This window comes from Lynx rufus, unplaced genomic scaffold, assembly GCF_022079265.1.
Source record: "Lynx rufus isolate CCGP_SWC_20201006 ecotype Redwood Valley unplaced genomic scaffold, mLynRuf1.p SCAF_18, whole genome shotgun sequence".
Taxonomy (NCBI): domain Eukaryota; kingdom Metazoa; phylum Chordata; class Mammalia; order Carnivora; family Felidae; genus Lynx; species Lynx rufus.
In genome coordinates, this window is record NW_025814832.1 from 3,807,879 (window position 1) to 3,827,604 (window position 19,726).

At 37.1% G+C, this 19,726-nt stretch overlaps 1 protein-coding gene across 2 annotated transcripts in view; it reads right to left on the reverse strand.

Moving 5' to 3' along the window:
- The window catches only part of NSRP1 (nuclear speckle splicing regulatory protein 1), a 60,895-nt gene extending 48,010 nt beyond the window's left edge, over nucleotides 1-12,885 (reverse strand). Inside the window, exons 1-2 of one of the 2 annotated variants that reach the window (XM_047080683.1) lie at nucleotides 12,855-12,885; nucleotides 11,568-11,661 (exon numbers count right to left, since the gene is read on the reverse strand). In XM_047080683.1, coding sequence (XP_046936639.1) covers nucleotides 11,568-11,661; nucleotides 12,855-12,874 — 114 coding nt within the window. In that variant the 5' untranslated portion in view covers nucleotides 12,875-12,885. Of the gene's footprint in view, nucleotides 1-11,567; nucleotides 12,368-12,854 lie in introns of those variants that run through there. The other variant, XM_047080681.1, reaches the window with a different exon arrangement.
- Nucleotides 12,886-19,726: the final 6,841 nt, after the last annotated feature.

The following is a 19,726-nucleotide window of genomic DNA, read 5'->3' on the forward strand; positions in this document are numbered from 1 at the left end:
TCATGAAATGCAGAATATCTATCTTGCCTGGTCTACATGAAAAACAGATGGGTGGGGAGAGGAAAAATAAGATAAAAAGAGAGAGGGAGACAAACCAGAAGAAACTCAAATACAGACAACAAACTGAGGGTTGCTGGAGGGCTGAGGGGTGATGGGCATTAAGGAAGGTACCTGTTGGGAGGAGCACTGGGTGTTACATGTAAGTGATGAATCACTGAATTCTACTCCTGAAATCATTATTACACTATTTGTTAACTAACTTGGATTTAAAAAAAAATGGTGTAATACTTTCAATACTACAATAAGCAAAAGCCACTCCAAAAATTTCTTAACGCCCCTCTGGAAGTAGTAACACTTCCACTAAAACCCCTGGAATAGACTCGTCAAAAAAAAAATTCTGGGGGCACCTGGCTGGCTCAGTCAGTTAAGCGTCCAACTTCAGCTCAGGTCATGATCTCATGGCTGATGAGTTCGAGCCCCGCGTTCAGGCTCTATACTGACAGCTCAGAGCCTGGAGTCTGCTTTGGATTCTGTCTCCTCTCTCTGCCCCTCCCCTGCTTGCACTCTGTCTCTCTCTCTCAAAAATAAACGTTAAAAAAAATTTTTTTTTAAATATTCTGGACAACTGGATACCCACTTTGTTGAAAATTAATAGCCCCATCTCCTCAAAATATTCCTAAGTCACCAGAAGGCAGAGTTGTGTAATCTCACATGGTAAAAACCATGTCTCAACATAACTTCTATTTGTGTTCCTTTTCCAACTAGTAAACAAGATGCACTCTTTGAAGTCTATCTGATCTCTGCCAGTCCCCTGACTAACCCTTTTTCTATTGCTTCTGAAATCCATTCTCTCAAAGTTTTAAAATTCCACTATAGGGGCGCCTGGGTGGCTCAGTCAGTTGAGCGTCCAACTTCGGCTCAGGTCATGATCTCAAGGTTTGTGGGTTCGATCCCCACATCGGGTTCTGTGCTGCCAGCTCAGAGCCAGGAGCGTATTTCGGATTATGTGTCTCCCCCTCTCTCTGCCCCTCCCTCACTCGCGCTCTGCCTCTCTCTGTCTCAAAAGTAAATAAACATTAAAAAAAATTTTAAATTCCACTATAAACAAACTACTTTTCATAGGGAGTACATTACAATGTTAAAAGCATGGACTTTGGAATCAGGCAGATCTTCTGGATTCAAAATCTAACTATTACCAAAGGACTCTGTGTGATATATGCCAATTTACTTCCTTGACACCTTAGCGTCCGTAGCTGTATAATCTTTTTCCTTCAGATTCTTCCCTTCCAGCCTAAACACCCATAATTCACCTCTATCCTAAGAAAACCACAAAAAGGAAAATTCCACCAACTCTATTATTCCTTCAAGTTATCATCTCCATCTCCTCTCTTCTCTGTAAAATTCTTTGAAAATAAGATCAAATTAAACCAAATGAGTTAATGGTCAGATAATAAAACAATAAAAGGGATAGAAAGGAGACTGCAGAGCTAACATATTGAGGACTGAAACACCACCATTAAAGCTAATAAATAAATTAAAAAGAGCAAAAAACATATAACTGAAAAAAAAGATATAACTGAAATACTGACAAAGGTTTAAGATAATAATGGTTAATGCAGAGAAAAAGACAAAAATCAAGTAATTTCCCCAAATATCTATTTAACTCTCTCATCCTACCTGGCTTTACATTTTCTTAGTCCTTGACACCTTCTTTATTATTATTATTATTTTTTTTTTTTTTTTTATTTTAGAGAGAGTGCACAAGTGAGGGAGGGGCAGGAGAAAGAGAAAGAAAGAGACAGAGAGAGACAAAAGAGAAAGAGAGAAAGAGACAGAGAGAGAGAATCCCAAGCAGGCTCTATGCTCAGCATGGAGCCCAACACGGGGCTCGATCCCACGACCCTGGGATCATGACCTGAGTTGAAATCAAAAGTCATGGGGCGCCTGGGTGGCGCAGTCGGTTAAGCGTCCGATTTCAGCCAGGTCACGATCTCGCGGTCCGGGAGTTCGAGCCCCGCGTCAGGCTCTGGGCTGATGGCTCAGAGCCTGGAGCCTGTTTCCGATTCTGTGTCTCCCTCTCTCTCTGCCCCTCCCCCGTTCATGGTCTGTCTCTCTCTGTCCCAAAAATAAATAAACGTTGAAAAAAAAAAAATCTTTAAAAAAAAAAAAAAAAGTCAGAAGCTCAGTCTTTGACATCTTCTAAATTAACATGTAATTTACTTATCTGTTAGGTTAACTATTTATCACCTCTATTCCTCCCACTAGAATGTAAGTTCCACAAGGGCCATGGCTTTGTTTCACTGGCACAGAACAGGAATCACTAAAGATTTACTGAGTGAAATAATGAATAAATACACAAAGATATGAAAGGCAAAGATAATCTTCCAAAAAGATAACCTAGCAAGTGAATCAGAAAAAATACTCTGATACAATGACAGTAAATTTCTGTGAAATGAAGAAAAAAATATTTAGGTAAAAAACAACAATGCATTCATTCCAGGAAAAAATTCAAAATGATTTGCATGACAACACACTGAACTTAAAGAAATAAAGAAAATACTAACTGTCCAAGCCAATGAAAAAGTAAGTCATCTTGGAGATTTACAAAAAAAATAAAACACAGTATTGTACTTCCTCACAAGAACATTCAATACTAGGGAAAATAACTAACATCTACAGGATTTTGAAATAATTTATTATTCGTTAGAAATACTACACACATTCAAGTAGATATTAGGTGACAAAAGCAATAAGCAATCATTCCTTAATAATTAAGAACTTAGGAAACAATGCCCTTATAAGCACATGCCGAAAAAGTACTCAACAATGAAATTAAGTCAAAGACCTCAGAAATGGAAATCACTGGTAAAAAGATCAGTGCAGTGCCCCAAATCAAAGTAAATAATAAATCAAATATTCTAGGAATACAAGGATGGTTTAACTTCAAAAAACTAATATAAACTCATATTAATAGATGTTAAAAAGATTAAAATTTAATATTCATTTGATAAAAATTCTTAGTAAACTAGAAACAGTACCAAAAGCCAACAGCCCAAACATCAGATTTAATTATAAAATTTTATAAGCAACTCTCATTAAAGAAACATTAAAGAATGTTTCTATCAGTTTCTGTTTATCACCATATATAGTTTCCAGGGAATGCAATAACATGCACACACATGACACAGAGAAATAATAAATATCAGATAAAAGAACTAAAGACACAAAGAAACTCAAAAAAGATGGGTGTGACCTTAATTGAGGAAATTTTCAAATTGTACTAAAGGATATATAAAATACCTGAACAAATAAATGAAGACTAAAATATTAAAATATCAATTCTCTTCTATAGTATCTATAAATCCAATACAAGTCCAATCAAAATTTCTAGTTTTTTCAATGTGTACCTTGAAAGTGACACTAAAGTTCACTTAGATGACCTAAGGCAATTTTAAAGAATAAAACAGGGCAGGGCAGTGGAAAAGAGCTAAAGAGAACAGCAAGATAATGCATAGCTTTGCAGGTAAAAAATAAGATGCTGGTCTTAATTCTAAAAGCAAGGAGAAGTCAATAGTGATTTTAAAACCAAGAAGATGACTTTGTCTGAAGTGTTCGAAAATGCATTGGAGAAGCTTAAAAGATAACCTGGAGAGTCACAGTCACTGAAAATGACAGAGGATGGACCAACAAAACTCTTTAACACTGGCAAAAATGTCAGAATCAGTTTTTTTTCCGAACTCTGGAAATTAACCAAAGGCTTACAGGAGCTCAGGGAGCATTTATTCAAGAATAGCTGAATTTCACTAAGAACTTTGTGGTGTTTTAACTTTCCCTATTTCCATCATCCCCTCCCTAGTGCCATGGTAGCCTAAAACAACAGCCCACAATCATGGCAGAAACCAGCAGTCTGGCAGCCACTAGAGGAGGCAGAATGGGTTAGAGCTCCTTCAAAACCCCTATTCCAGAGAATTATTATTGGACCTGTCTGGTGGTTCCCTGAAGACACCACTCAGTAGGCAGTCTTTATTTGACGTGACAGAGTGCCAAAGTAAAACAGCCTTTTCCCTGGGGGTGTCTGTCAAAAACAATCAAAGACAACTGCTGAACTTCAGGGCTGCCTGCGGCAGTGCGCAGTGCATAACAGTTGGGGTAAACAATAGGCTAACCAAAAAGCTTAAAAAGAAACGTTGAGAAATAGGATGTTCAATAGGGGGATTTGAAAGTTCCAACATATTCCTGGGGATCATGAAGCCCACATACGTACAAAGACATTTGTGCCTGATCAGGAAAAACCTGAGAAGGTCCTAAACTCTCACAACTGACCCTGAGACTGCACAAGCAAGAAGTGAAGGCTAAAGCAAAGTTGTAAAATGCCTAGTGGTATACTATACACCTGCCCAGCACGCATATAGAGCCTCCTGGCAGACTAGAGACTTAGTTACAAGTATTTAAAGAAAGGTCTGTCAGGGGCATCAGGGTGGCTCAGTCCGATTGAGCATCCCATTTGGCTTAGGTCATGATCTTGTGGTTCGTGAGTTCGAGCCCCACGTCTCTGTGCTGAGAGCTTAGAGCCTGAAGCCTGCTTTGGAATCTGCGACTCCCTCTCTCTCTGCCTCTCTCCTGCTCAAGCTCTGTCTCTCTCTGTCTCTCAATAAATAAATAAATATTTAAAAAATAAAAAAAAAAAAGCTAGCTCTGTCAAATCATTAGCTAACCACCAAGCTAACCAGAGACTTCAGTGGCCACACACACAAAAAAATATAAACTTTAAAAATTAGTTCAGAAAAGTCTCTGTGTAAAAGACAAAAACAACAAAAAACAACAAAAAATTCCAATAAACCTTGGGAAGAAGAAAGGCTCTGGTTTCCAGAGTTGCCATATTATATTATTTTAAACTTTCAGTTCCAAACCGAAAATTAAGAGACATGCAAAGAAACGAGAAAAGTATGATCCATACACAGAATGATTTCAAATAAAGAAAACCATGTCTAAATAACTAAAGTATGAGAACAATGTGTCATCAAATAGAGAGTATCAATAAAGTGACAGAAATTATAAAAGAAACCAAAACTCTGGAGTTGAAAAATAAAATAATGCTTATGCATTATATTTCAAACCAAAAAAGATTTTTAAAAAATAAGTTGCCCATGGGCCAATGTAAGTAAATTTGGCTAAAAATGCACAGATTTAAACAGAGATTCACAAATCAACTTTACTTATCTTCAAGGACTCATGATTATACATCATTTCCTTCCTAAAAAAAACCCCAAAACTCCTACTTTATCTCATCTTCATAATCTGGGTTCTCTCAGCTACTTCTCTAATATTTCCATCCTACTGGGAGATAAAATAAGAATAGAATTCTCAGGGCACCTGACTGGTTCAGTCCATAGAGCATGACTCTTGATCTCAGGGTCATGAGTTCAAGCCCCACACTGTGCATAGAGCTTACTTAAAAAATAAGAATAGAATTCTCTTGTCATCTCTCCCACTCCTAACAGAATTCTATCATTTCATTTAGTGCTGTCCTTTTCTCCCCTCTTACATTTTGTTTCTGTTTCACTCCTGGACAGCAAATCAGGGGATGCATTTTTAGCAAAACTGCACAATAACTTTAAATTCCTCACTGCCTATACTGCTGTTAGATACATTCAGTATCATAAATTTACCAGTAATTCATTTTAATAGCATGAGAAAAGTGTAAAAAATTCTTAGTTACCATTAAAATAACCTAAATTTCCTGCCATTTCCATACATCACACGCTTTGTCATGTGTATATAAAACTGTCATTTTAACTGTACCAAACTATATCCAGAGGAATAGAAAATCATATAAGTGATTAAAAAAAAACACAACTGAAAATTTATTGGTTCAGATAGATTAGTATTTTAACTTTTTCTTACCATCAGCAAGCCAAACAGGCTTCCAACTAAGAACAGTTTTTCATTAGGAAAAACAGAACTATGAAGACTACTTTTCAAGACAATGTTTTTAAAAGATTAGAATTAGGGGCACCTGTGTGGCTCAGTTGGTTAAGCATCCAACTCTTGATTTGGCTCAGGTCATGATCTCATGGTTCCTGAGTTCGATCCCCGTGTCAGGCTCCACGATAACAGTGTGGAGACTGCTTGGGATTCTCTGTCTCTCTCTCTCTCAAAATAAATAAAATAATTAAAAAAAAAATAAATGCAGTTAAATTTAAATAAATAAATAAATGATGAGAATTAAAGTGGAGAAAGATCAAGCAATAATGAAAGCAATGAAAGTGTACTATGTAACCCCGTTACTTGCTAATGTTTCTAACTTCAAGAATATACAATTATTATCTTTTTCTTAAGTACTCATTTCCTTCTATTCTTCAAAATTACAATAATAATTTTTTAAATAAAAAAACCAGGGGTGCCTGGGTGGCTCAGTCGGTTGAGCGTCTGACTTCGGCTCAGGTCATGATCTTAGTCTGTGGGTTCGAGCTCCACATCAGGCTCTGTGCTGACCTCTTGCTCACAGCCTGGAGCCTGCTTCAGATTCGGTGTCTCCTTCTCTCTCTGCCCCTCCCCCGCTCACACTTTGTCTCACTGTTTCTCAAAAATAAACAAATATAAACAAAATTTTTTTAAATAAAAAAACCAAATCCTGTCATCCAAAATAATAGTTTTCATTTTTCTATCTATACATGTACATATAGCTTTGTACAATCATACATATTCAATTTTGTATTCTGTTTATTTCACCTTACCTCATGCTTTAAGTTTATTTAAATTATTTATTTTAAAAAAATTTTTTAATGTTTTATTTATTTTTGAGACAGAGAGAGACAGAGCATGAGCAAGGGAGGGGCAGAGAGAGAGGGAGACACAGAATCCAAAGCAGGCTCCAGGCTCTGAGCTGTCAGCACAGAGCCTGACGTGGAGCTTGAACTCACAAACCACGAGATCGTGACCTGAGCCAAAGTCGGACACTCAACCAACCGAGCCACCCAGGCACCCCTTAAATTATTTTTTTAATGTTTATTTATTTTTGAGAGAGACATACAATCCATATGACGAATTTCCATAAGCCATTTTAAAAATTCCAGTTTCAAGGAATATTAATGGCATGAGAACATGGCCACAGTAAGAGCTTTAATAAACTATACAAATGCAATTTTTAAAATACATGTAACGTTTATTATGTCCTAAACATTATATTAAGTACATTATATACATTATTTAACTTATCCTCTTAAAGGATAAAGATACAAAACTGCAACAACTTTCAGGTTGTATGGATACTTCTTCATGGCATTATGAAATACTGTGCAAAATAGGATCTTGCAAGAATATTGTCTAGAAATAAGCATTTCAATTGCCAAGATTAAAAGGAAAAGTCACTATGCTACACAAAATGAACAAGCATCCATTACTGAGAAATATCTAAAAGAAAGTTCCTTGTTGAACCTGTCATGCAACATCAATTTTGGTCAGAGACTATCTTATAAAATTTGTGAAATACTACTGGTTATCACAAGTACTCTTGAGAATAATTGTGTAGACCAGGGATCAGTAAGTTACAACCAAATCCAGCCACCCCTCCTTTTGTAAATAAAGTTTTATTAGAATATATTTATTAGTCACGCTCATTCATTCATATATTGTCTAATGGCTGCTTTCACACTATGAAAGCAAAGTTCTGTAGTGGGCTTGCTCTACTACCTGTCTCTTTACAATATAGACAGCTAAAACATCTAAGTAAATAACTGTACTTGTAGTAAAAGTACCAGCATGGGGCACCTTGGTGGCTACTAGTTAAGCCTCTGACTCTTGATTTAGATTTCAATGCAGGTCATGATCTCACAGTTTGTGAGTTTGAGCCCCACAGTGGGCACTGAGCTAAGAGCATGGAGCTTGTCCTCTCTCTACTCCTCCCCTGCTCATGGGCATGTGCATGTGCTCACGCTCTCGCTCTCTCTCTCAAAATAAATAAATAAACATTAAAAAAAAATGTATCAGCATAGATATCCAGATCCTAACTTATGGAGCTCATACTCCGAGATAGTGACATGATGTATGCAAATAACTTATAACACAAGGTATGAAAAGCTAAGTGCTAAGATAAGTAGAGTGACATAAAAAGGATGAGATTGCACCCACTGTATAAAATATTGAAGGAAGCAGCTTTTGCAATGGGTTTTGAAGGATGGCTATAATATAGACACGTAGGATGGGGAGACTTCCAATGTGAAGAAAAGCAGAGCTGTGAAAAATTACAAACATGACAGTGTACTTTGCATAGAGGAGGACAGTTAGTAAAAAATGCTAATAAGCATTTTGAAGCCAAAGCATAGGGAAGACTTCCAATGTCAGGATTAGTAGTTCAGATTTTAAATACAATCAGGTTCAAAAGCAAGGAGGTTTTAAGTGAATACAACTGTGCTTTAGAAAGATCAATCTGTCAACAGTATTTCAAACGAATTTAAGGAGACAGGTGATAAGGAAACTAACTACAAAGTATTAAAATAAGTAATGAAGGTGGTGGCAATGGCACTGGAAAAAAGGATACACTGGATAAAATGGAATAAACACATTACTATAATAGCAAAATCACTCAAATACTTATGATCAGACAGTTGCATTTGGATACAATATAAACCTCTTACTCATAAGGGGTAAAAAACTCTATCTCCCCTACCTTTGAACAAAATATTATTTCTAATTAGTTCTGATAATTTAAAACTATTTAAATAGTAATTTAAAGTGCTGGGCTACCACTTTCCAGTTTTTAAACTTACTCTGGATATAAGCATATATTAATACTGAATTCATTTACTAGGGCCCCATCTGCTGGACCTGTGGAAGGAAAAGTCTGATCTTAAATTTGGGCTCATAAATGCTTCTGCTAAATTGCTATAAATAACAATAAAAGGATGTGCATTACAGCAGCTCTTCTCCTGGTATACCAAATGCCTTCTTTAGGAAAAGAACCATAAAATTTACCTTTATATTTTATAAAGCACGAAAAACTTTATTGTTGCTTAAACTGTTGATTTTTTAAATAAGAGATTTTGTATTCAAACCTCACAAATATTTAAAAATACTTAACTAAGAAATTTATTTCTCAGTATAAGAATAAGCTGGAATTCATTAGACTGATCTTATTGGTAAGGCATACTGAAGAAAAGTTTTATATCCTGTTCATTAAGAACTAAGCTGCAGCTTGTCAGTTGGCTTCTGGCTGAGCTCTACCAATGGAAGACAAAAATGATCTATTGGCAGGTAGAAGAAAGGGAAAAAACAAGGAATTCCACCCTGCCTTTTTCTCTACCTAAAACTGAATCTCCCTAAGTGGCTTCAGCTCCTTCGGGAAGAGTCTAGTTCCCACCAGATAACCCTAGCCCTTGGCCTCCAGGACCTGTATTCTACCTGTATCCCTCCATTTATCACCACTGGCTCATCTCTGGGTTGCCTCACCATCTATTCTCTTTTTGGCTTAAGTCTTCCATTACTTATGTAACCAGTTCTCTGCATTAAAGTCCCTTTATTGTAAAAGAATGGGAGGCAGGGAGGGACAGAATGAAGAAAGAGCAAAATGGCTTAGCCCTAGCTTTCTCTAGCTCTAGCGTCACTGTACACCAGCCTCATTTCACAATGGAAAAGAAAGAGCAGTAATATGACTATACTTTCTAGATCACTTGTGTACATCCATCCTTCTCAAATATTTTGCTTTGTATTATATGGTGTGCCAAGACGATTTATATGAAACATTAGAATAAGCATATCCATGGTAGGATGACTTAAAAAAATATTTGTGGGGCTGGGTGGCTCAGCTGGTTGAGCGACCAACTCTTGATTTTGGCTCAGGTCATGATCCAGGGTTGTGGGAGCAAGCCCCAAATCATGGAGATGGAGCCTGCTTAGGATTCTCTCTCTTCCTCTCTCTCATCCCTCCCTCCCCCCACCGCTATTTTTCAGGTTTTTTTTTTCTTTCTTCTTTGAATTCTTTATTTTTTTAAGTTTATTTATTTGGGGGGGGGGGTGTGGAGGGAGGAGCAGAGATAGGGGAAGAGGAAGAACCCCAAGCAGGTTCCACACTGTCAGCACAGAGCCTGACAATGGCTCAAACTCAGGAACTTTGAGATCACAACCCAAGCCAAGATCAAGAGTCAGACACTTAACCAACTAAGCCACCCAGGTGCCTCCCATCCTCTAAAATTAAAACGAAAAGAAAAGAAAAGGCACATTAAAACAAACTACAAGGGTGCTATCAATTCAATGGAGGATAGCCTTCAACAAATGCTACTGGGACAATTGGATATCCATAGGCAAATAATAGTATTATTACTATTAGGACCTAGGTCCTAATAGTAGGACCCCTACCTCATACCATATACAAAAATTAACTCAAAATGGATCACAGACCTAAATTTAAGAGGTAAAACTAGAACACGAGTATAAATCTTCATCACAATGGATTAAGCGGTTTATTAGGTATGACACCAAAGCAATAGAAACCTATGAAAAAAATAAATTGGACTTTCTCAAAATTGAACTTTTGTGCTTCAAAGGATCCTATCAAGAAAGTGAAAAGACAAAAGAATGGGAAAAAATATTTAAATTATATCTAACAAGGGACTTGTTTATATCTAGAATATATAAAGAAATCTTGTAACTCATAAAAGGGCAGTAATTCAATTTTAAAATACATAAATGATATGAATAGACATTTCTCCAAAGATGATACATGAATGGCCAACATCCCTGGCCATCAGAGAAATGCAAATCAAAATCACAATGAGATAGTTGCCTGGGGCAGAATGTAGGGAAGTAGACAGTGTCTGGAGCCAATTTCTTCAACAGAAAGAAAGCAAAAGCAAAGAAGTATCAAATATGTTCAATTACCTACCTATGTCATTATAAAATGAGTAAAAAGAGAAGCTATCTTTCTGCCAGACCAAAGGAACTATCAGACTAACTGATGCAAAGGTCTTTCAGAAATACAGAAAATGACTCAAGACATAAGCATACATTTGAGGTTGTTTCTGCTATAAGCTGTAGATTTCACAGGAAAACATAGTTTCGGCTGCTAAAATAGAAAATATTCATATTAGGTGTTATTATTGTAGAACAATCAATTGTAACTTCATGCACTACCATAATTACAAAACTGAACAACTACATTTAGCAGACAATTAATAATCACAAAAGTAGTCTTAAAAGAAACTACTTTGCTAATAAAAATTTCTAGGAAATTGGTGACATATTAATACCTCATTTTCAGGGATCTTTACACTAATAATTTTGTTACTTTAGTATTAGCTGTCTAAAACAGCTTTGTGTAACTACTTAGAAATAACTGAAAATCACAACTTCTGAAAAAAATCTTAGATTACCCATGTAACATTAGTGAAGGAAAAAAAAATCAGTGAAAAGTCTTTCTTTAAATATTCCTTTTGATGATTCTGTAAATGATAATATACTCCAGATACACTGTAATGACAAACAACTAAGGCAAGCAAAGACATCAAATTCACAAGTTCGATTTAAAAAATTCTATTTCCAATAATGCAATAGAAAAACATAGGTTCCCTTACCTCATCATCATCATCAGAATCATTCCCAAACACTGATGGTTTTTGCAAAACAGGGTGCAACTGCTGTGCTTTCTTTGGCAAAATAAGCCCATACCTGCATTTTGTTTTTGAAATAGAAATTACACCATTATATTTAAATGTTAAAAAATAATACATCCACTACTTCTTCCAGATGAAGCTACCAAGTCAAAACATATCACACAGCTTATGAACACAGAACAGGGTTTCCGCTTTCCAATGATCTCAAAGTTCTAATGTGTGTTAAGATTTTATAATTACTCTTCTAAGTAATTATTTGCTGACACGGGCCAAATTCAAATACCATTTTAATAAAAAAAGAGAAATAACTGAAGAGTTCAGAAATGTTTTAGATGATGAAATAATGTTTTAGAAAGAACATGTTAGTGGAACGCTCGTTTCATGCCTACTAAAAATTTTAAAACACTCTAAATTATCCTTGTGGTCGAACAAGAAAATAGCTGTTTTTTTTTTTTTTTCTACTGGGTACTTACATAGTTTAAAATAAGTTATTGGGTAATGTGACCCACGAAAAATTTTTAAAAGATTACAGTAACTGAGAAACTCAAGAAGTCACGGGACAAATGCCCATTATATTCTATTGCGCTCATTTGCTCTGTCTTGGAGCATCTCAGAAAACCATCCCATCAGGTCCAACTCATTTAGTTTCTCACGCTTTGGCCTTTAAAATGCCGAGATGACGGGAAACTCCATCGAAAGTAAGAATTATACATCAAAGGTAAAACTTTCAAGAACATACAATATTTGTCTCTCTTGCGGCAACGTATACCCCAGGTCCCTATTATGCCTACCCTTTTGTGACTTCTCAGCACAACATTCCTAAAACAAGGAGGGAGGGCGGGAATCAGGACTTGAGCAGCCAAGGAGAACAAGGCCCTCTAAGGAAGCCAGGAATTGTCTCTTCTCATTGCCCCTGAAAGCATCCAACCAGGGAGAAACTCAAGCGCGGGGTAGGAAGCAAGACTGAGGGGCCTCAGACCGAGCTTTTGGAAAATAGAAAAGTCTCGCTCTCTGCCCCTCAGCCTAACTTCCTTTATTTCCTCACAAGTTTCTCCCTCAAACTTCGGACTTCCATCCTGGAAAATGTGGGGGGGAGGGGAATATGTTCCTCAGGATTTCTCGCTTTTCCCCGCCTCTATCCCTGACGACAAAGCCCCTTCACTTCCAGCGCACTTTTACTCGTCGGTCAAAGACTAAGTCGCCGTGATCTTTCATTCCCAGCCTAACCCTAACTCCCGGATCACTCACTGCCTGCCCGGAATCGCCATCTTGCTCCCGTCTCCGCTGAACGTGGCCGACGGCTACGTAACGCTCACGCAGACGTCAACGTCATCACGTACACTCTCGCGCGGATCTGGGCGGCCTGAAACACTTTTAGCGGCTGAATCCCTCCCTTGAGCTGCTTCCCTCTTGCAAGGGCACGAGTCCTACGGCCTTTGGCTTTGTTTGGAAACCAACTGGCTGCCTGGACGTTTTGGGAAGAAAGGAATGACAAAATTCTAGGCCAGCAATTCCCAAAGTGTGGTCCCAGGAGCATCACCAGGAATTTGTTAAAATGCAAATTCTCTGGCGGTTTCCCAGACTTACTGCATTTGAAACTCCCGGATGGGGCCCAGCAATCTGAATTTTACAGAGCCCTGCAGGTAGCTTTGATAGTCAAGTTTGAAAAACACTGCCGTAAAGCTATCGATTTTTTTTTTTTCCACCGAGACTTCAGTGTGAGTATACCTGGCTCAGGGTAACTTGGCAACTGAAAATCTGTATGTTAATATAGGACCTATGCTCATAGACGAAATTATTAATAACAGCATCGTGGTAATACTGGATATAGGAATCAAAATTATATGTTATATATATATATTTTTTGTTTTGTTTTGTTTTTAAATTCTAGTCGCTTTTCGTCTGTTCATCCACCAGCTCTTGACCTGTTCAAAACTAGTTTTCTAGCAGCCAAAGAGATCTTTTCAGTTACTGACAAAAGGATGTTAAAATCTCCAACTGTAATTGTGGACTTGTTTATTTCTCCTTTTAATTCTGTCAGTTTTTGTCTCACCGATTTTGAAATCCTATTATTTAGGTATTTAAAACATTTAGGATTGTTAGGTCCTCTTGCATTGACCATGATACCATTAAGAAATGACCCTGTCTTTTCTCTTTATGTACTTTATCTGATTTTAATATAGACAGTTTTTATTGTTAGCATAGTTTATCTTTTTCCATACTTCTAACCTATTTTAATCTACTTGTGTCTTTATATTAAAAGTGGATCTCATGTTGATAGTATATACAATAAAACCTTTGTGAGTATAATTCATTCTGGAAACATGCTTTTAATCCAAAGCATATGTATATGAAAGTGAATTTCCCCATAAGAAATAATGGAAACTCAGACGATTTGTTCCATAACCCAAAATACTCATATAAAAATGATTATAATACCGTAATAAAATACAAAATAATATAAAATATAAAGAAAAATAAATTAACCTGCACTTAACCTTTGAAAACCTTTGTGGCTGGTGTGAGAGAGACAAGAGAGAGAGGAGGGTTATTGTGTAGGACAACTTTCACTATCACTAACGGGGTCACGGCTGTCTATTGGCTCAATGGGATCTTCTGCATGGGGGCCATTGTATATGCTCACAGGGATGTTGACTACAGTACAATATTAATAAACTTGTCATATACTGTATTTTATTTGTATATTATTGTTTTTAATTTGTATCCTAATTAGCATATAGTACAATAATGATTTCAGGAGTAGATTCCAGTGATTCATCCCCTATCACACTCAGTGCTCATCCTATCAAGTATCTTCCTTAATGCCCCTTACCCATTTCACTCATCCTCCCACCCACAACCCCTCCAGCAACCCTCAGTTTGTTCTCTGTATTTAAGAGTCTCTTATGTTTTCCCCCCTCCCTGTTTTTATATTATTTGTGCTTCCATTTCCTTAAGTTCGTCTGTTTTGTATCTTAAATTCCTCATAAGAATGAAGTCATATAATACTTGTCTTTCTCTGACTAATTGCAGTTAGCACAGTACCTTCTAGTTCCATCCACAGAGTTGCAAATGGCAAGATTTCATTCTTTTTTGACTGCTGAGTAATATTCCATTTGTGTGTGTGTGTGTGTGTGTGTGTGTATATATGTATATATATTCCATTGTGTGTGTATATATATATACATATATATATATACACATATATACATATATATACACACATAAGATTACATATATATGTATATATGTATATATGTATATATGTAATCTATATATGTATTATACACATCTTTATCCATTCATCTTTCGATGGACATTTGGGCTCTTTCCATAATTTGGCTATTGATAATACTGCTATGGATATTGGGGTACATGTTCCCTTCAAATCTGTATTTTTGTATCCTTTGGGTATATCTAGTAGTACAATTGCTGGGTCATAGGGTAGTTCTATTTTTAACTTTTTAAGGACTCTCCATACTACCATTTTTCAGAGTGGCTACACCAGTTTGCATTCCCATATACTGTATTTAATGTAACTCGGCAATAAAGCAGCAGAGGAAAAGGTCTATATCTGTAGGCAGCCTGACTTAGAATGAATCAAAGCATTCCTAAGCTTACTCTTGTATGGAAAAGCAAAAGACTGTCCATAGGTGCTTTGAAGTGACAAAAAATACACTAGTGCCAGTTATGGGCACTTCCAAAGTTCAGAAAAATCACTGATTTCTGCCAAACACCATGGTCTGAGACTGAGCATCTGAGCATGGGAGGTGATCACCCACAATCCTGCAGAGAGAGAGAGAGAGAGAGAGAGAAGAACCATTGGCTCAGTTGTGGTGATTGTGTGACCTTTGGCATCACATACTAGTATTTGCAAGACATTGCTCATTTATCAAGTTAAATTTATTAGAAATGTTTATTAGAAATGTTTGCTTGTCTTGCAGAATACTCACAGAACAAATTACTTGCAATCCAAGATTTTACTGTATTTGGGTCTTGCTTTTTTTTTAATCTAATCTGATAATTTCTTTTATTAGCGTGTTTAGAACATTTTCTTTTGTTTTTTTTAAGTTTATTATTTATTCTGAGAGAGAGAGAGAGAGAGAGAGAGAGAGAATCCCAAGCAGGCTCCGCACTGGCAGTGCAGTGCTGGAACTCAGGAATTGCAAGATCATGACCTGAGTTGAAACCAAGAGTTGGACACTTAACCAACTGAGCCACCCAGGCACCCCTAGAACGTTTTCATTAAAGTGAGTATGAGTATGGCTGCAGTTTTTCTATTTTCCTATCTGTTCTTTGTTCTCTAACCCTCCCTGCTTTTTTTTTTTTTTTGCCCTCTTTTGGATTAATCAAGAAATTTTGTGTTTCAGCTTACAATTTTTATGATGCAACCTCTTTGTTGACTTATTAGCCATACTTCTTTGCTTATTGTTTTTTAAGGTATTGCTTTAGGGTTTCTTGTATACATCTTTAATTTATCTCAGTCTGTCTTCAAGTAAAGAATATACCTCTTTATGTATAGTTAAAAAACCTTATGGAGCACCTGGATGGCTCAGTCGGTTGGGTGTCTGGCTTCAGCTCATGTCATGATCTCACAGTTCATGAGTTCAAGCCCCGTGTCCAGCTCTGTGCTGACAGCTCGGAACCTAGAGCCTGCTTTGGGTTTTGTGTCTCCCTCTCTCTCTTCCCCTCCTCTGTTTGCATTCTGTCTCTCTCTCTCTCAAAAATAAATAAACGTTAAAAAAAAAAAACCTTACAAAAATACACTTCCATTTTCCCTCACTTAGGTTTTGTGCTATTATTTTCACACATTTTACTTCTACCTATGTTACAAGCACACAATAAATTGTTATTTTTGCTTCAAGCAATTATCTTTCAAAGCTATTTTTAAAATAAGAAAAATGTTTATGCACACATTTACTATTTCTATGTAGATCAGATTTCTATCTAATACAGACATTCTTTTTTTTTTATGCTTATTTGAGAGAGAGAGAAAGTGTAAGCAAGGGAGGAGCAGAGAGAGAGAGGGAGAGAGAGAATCCCAAGCAGGCCCCATGCTGTCAGCACAGAGCTCAATCCCACAACCCTGAGAACATGACCTGAACTGAAATCAGGAGTCAGATGCTCAACTGACTGACCCACCCAGGCGCCCCACAGCCATTCTTTTTTAAACAGTTTTATAGAGCTATAATTCAGATACCATGTAATTCACCAATTTAAAGTGTATATAATTCAATGGTTTTTAATATATTCAAGGAGCTGGGCTACCATCACCATAATCAATTTTAGAATAATTTTAATGTCCAAAAAAGAAAGCATATACACATTAGCCACTCATTTCTGCACAAACCCTTTGACCCTAGGTAACTAGTTATCTACTTGTGTCTCCATGGATGCAGTTCTCTCAGTTTTTGCTTCATATGCTTTGAAACTCTGTTATTAGATGTATAAATATTTAAGATTGTTATGGTTTCTTAATTAATTGACCTATTTTTCATTATGAAATGACCTTCTTTATCATGGTAATATTCTTTGCTCTGAAATCTACTTTGTGTGTTATTATTATAGTCACTCCAGCCACTCTTGACATTGACTCCAAAAGAAACTTTAACTCCAAACATTAACTCCAGGGAAAGTGAAAAGATGTTCAGAAAAGGAAAATGATTGTAATTTACTACATGGCTAAGCCCTAAATAGCATACATAGTCATGATAATGCAAATGCTGAATATCAATCTATTCTAATTTAAATTCCAGTGCAATATATTGAAAAGGATGGAGGAATGGGAAATGTTTGTGTGTGTGTGGACGCACATACTGAGGAAGAAGCTGAATCTTTGTAATGCATACTGAGAGGTTAATAAATATTGCTTAAATCAGGGGAAAAAAATGTAGCCACACCACATGTTATTTCACAATATGGAGGTACGTGTCAAAATCAAGGGGTTGGGAAACTATGCAAAGGGTCAGATAGTAAATATTTAGGGGTTGTGGGTCTTGGGGTCTTAGTAGCTATGGCAGCTACTCAACTATGCCCTTGCAGTATGAAAGCAGTCATAAACAATATGGGCATCCTTTTCTTTCTTTCTTTTTTTTTTTTTTGAAGTAAACTCTACATCATATGTGGGGCTTGAACTCATGACCCTGAGATCAAGAGTCACTTGCTCCATGGACTCAGCCAGCCAGGCACCCCTGGGCATGGCTTTTCTAATAAAACTTTATCGTAATAGGCCTGAGCTGTTTATTAATTCCTGACCTAAAGGAATTGAAAGTAGTTGACTCGGAGGTAAGAAAAACAGGGGTGACGTGGGGCTGGGAAATGTTGTGGTCTTAAAAGACCTTGTATAACAAGATGACTCTTTAAATTATGAGTATGTGTTATTTTGCTTAAAATAAAAAGAATCAATAGAGGGTAAAAATAAAGCCCCCTGCCAAGACTGTCTGCCTCTTGCTTAAAGAGACTGAATGGGGAATTAGTTACACAAAATTACCCAGCTCAATATCCTATATATAATGTGAGCTTTTGAATTGGTGTATTGAATCCTGTATCCTCCCATTGCCTTTGGGATGTCGTAATGAAGCAGTTGTGAGATTTTCCTAAAGGTAGAAGGCTGATTTCTCTGATGCATTGTTTCAGAGAGTTCAAATTCTTCAATCACTTGGCAGAGTTTGCAGCAATGGTGGTACCTGCAGCAGTGAATCAGAGACACGGAAAAGACTCCTAACATTTTGAACCCAAGTTTGGGAACTTTAATTGAAGATGGTGTAAGAACAGAAGCAGAGTGAACCAATAAAAGATGGTATCTGGGGCGCCTGGGTGGCGCAGTCGGTTAAGCGTCTGACTTCAGCCAGGTCACGATCTCGCGGTCCGTGAGTTTGAGCCCCGCGTCAGGCTCTGGGCTGATGGCTCGGAGCCTGGAGCCTGTTTCCGATTCTGTGTCTCCCTCTCTCTCTGCCCCTCCCCCGTTCATGCTCTGTCTCTCTCTGTCCCAAAAATAAATAAAAAAACGTTGAAAAAAAAATTAAAAAAAAAAGATGGTATCATTACTACCATACTCCTATTACACAGCAGAGAATTCCAACTGTCTTAGACTTCCCAATAAGACCTCAAGAACAGAACAGTTGACTAGCATTGGATCCAAGGCAACTGTAGGGACCTCAGCACCCAAACTAATGGATCTTCCATTTAATCTTTTGACATTAATGTTACTGATGTCACTTCCCTACTCTTTCAGTCTCTGCTTCTTTTTGTGCCCTCTGCCTTTTTGTGCATTCTTGTCCCTAACCAACTACGCATTTTTTAAACTTTCTCGCTGCCAACTTGTAGTGTCTGGAAGGCAGTATCCTTTAATTTGTTTAAGGCCTGACGTGACACTTTTGGCCTCTCTAAACTCTTTACTGTCCTTCTAGACACTGCTCTTATTGCTGTTTCCTAGTTTGGATTATCCATGGTTTGGTTACTTTCTATATTAGGCCTTTTCACAAATTGGTCTTCCTTTGGCAAGGGGTCAACCCCAGTTCAAAACGCTGTGGCTACAGAGTCAGGGTCACATAGAACAGAATATGGCCACCAAGAGGTACCCTCCTAGTTGTGGTCTATGGAAGGGACAGTCAAAGAGAGGTAAAATAGAGCTAATGATTAAGAGATGGAACAGCTACTGAGGGTAATTACTATGCCTAAGGACAAAGAAATAGGCAATATTTAATTGATATCTATTGAGGGAGGTCTTTATAATAAAATCATACAGGGGAGAGTAAGAACACAGAGTTAATGATGTAGGGTGGGGTTAGGTGGGAGTGGCATTGCATAAAACCTACATGAGAAGAATGAAAATTCCCTAAATTACCTGCGGAAGATCTTCTGAGTCTGGATTGGAGATGTCTGTGGAAGTTAAGGGTAGCTGGTTGCTTAAACATATTTAGATAAAGAGGGAATGGGAAGTGAGTCACAAGAGACCAACATATTGTACGATTCCATTTATATGAAGTGTCTAGAATAGGCAAATCCATAGAAAAAGAAAGATGAATAATTGTTTAGGGCTTAGGTGGGGGAAAATGGACAGTGACTACTAATGGGTATGGGGTTTCTTACGGGGGTGATGAAAATGTTCTAAAATTGAT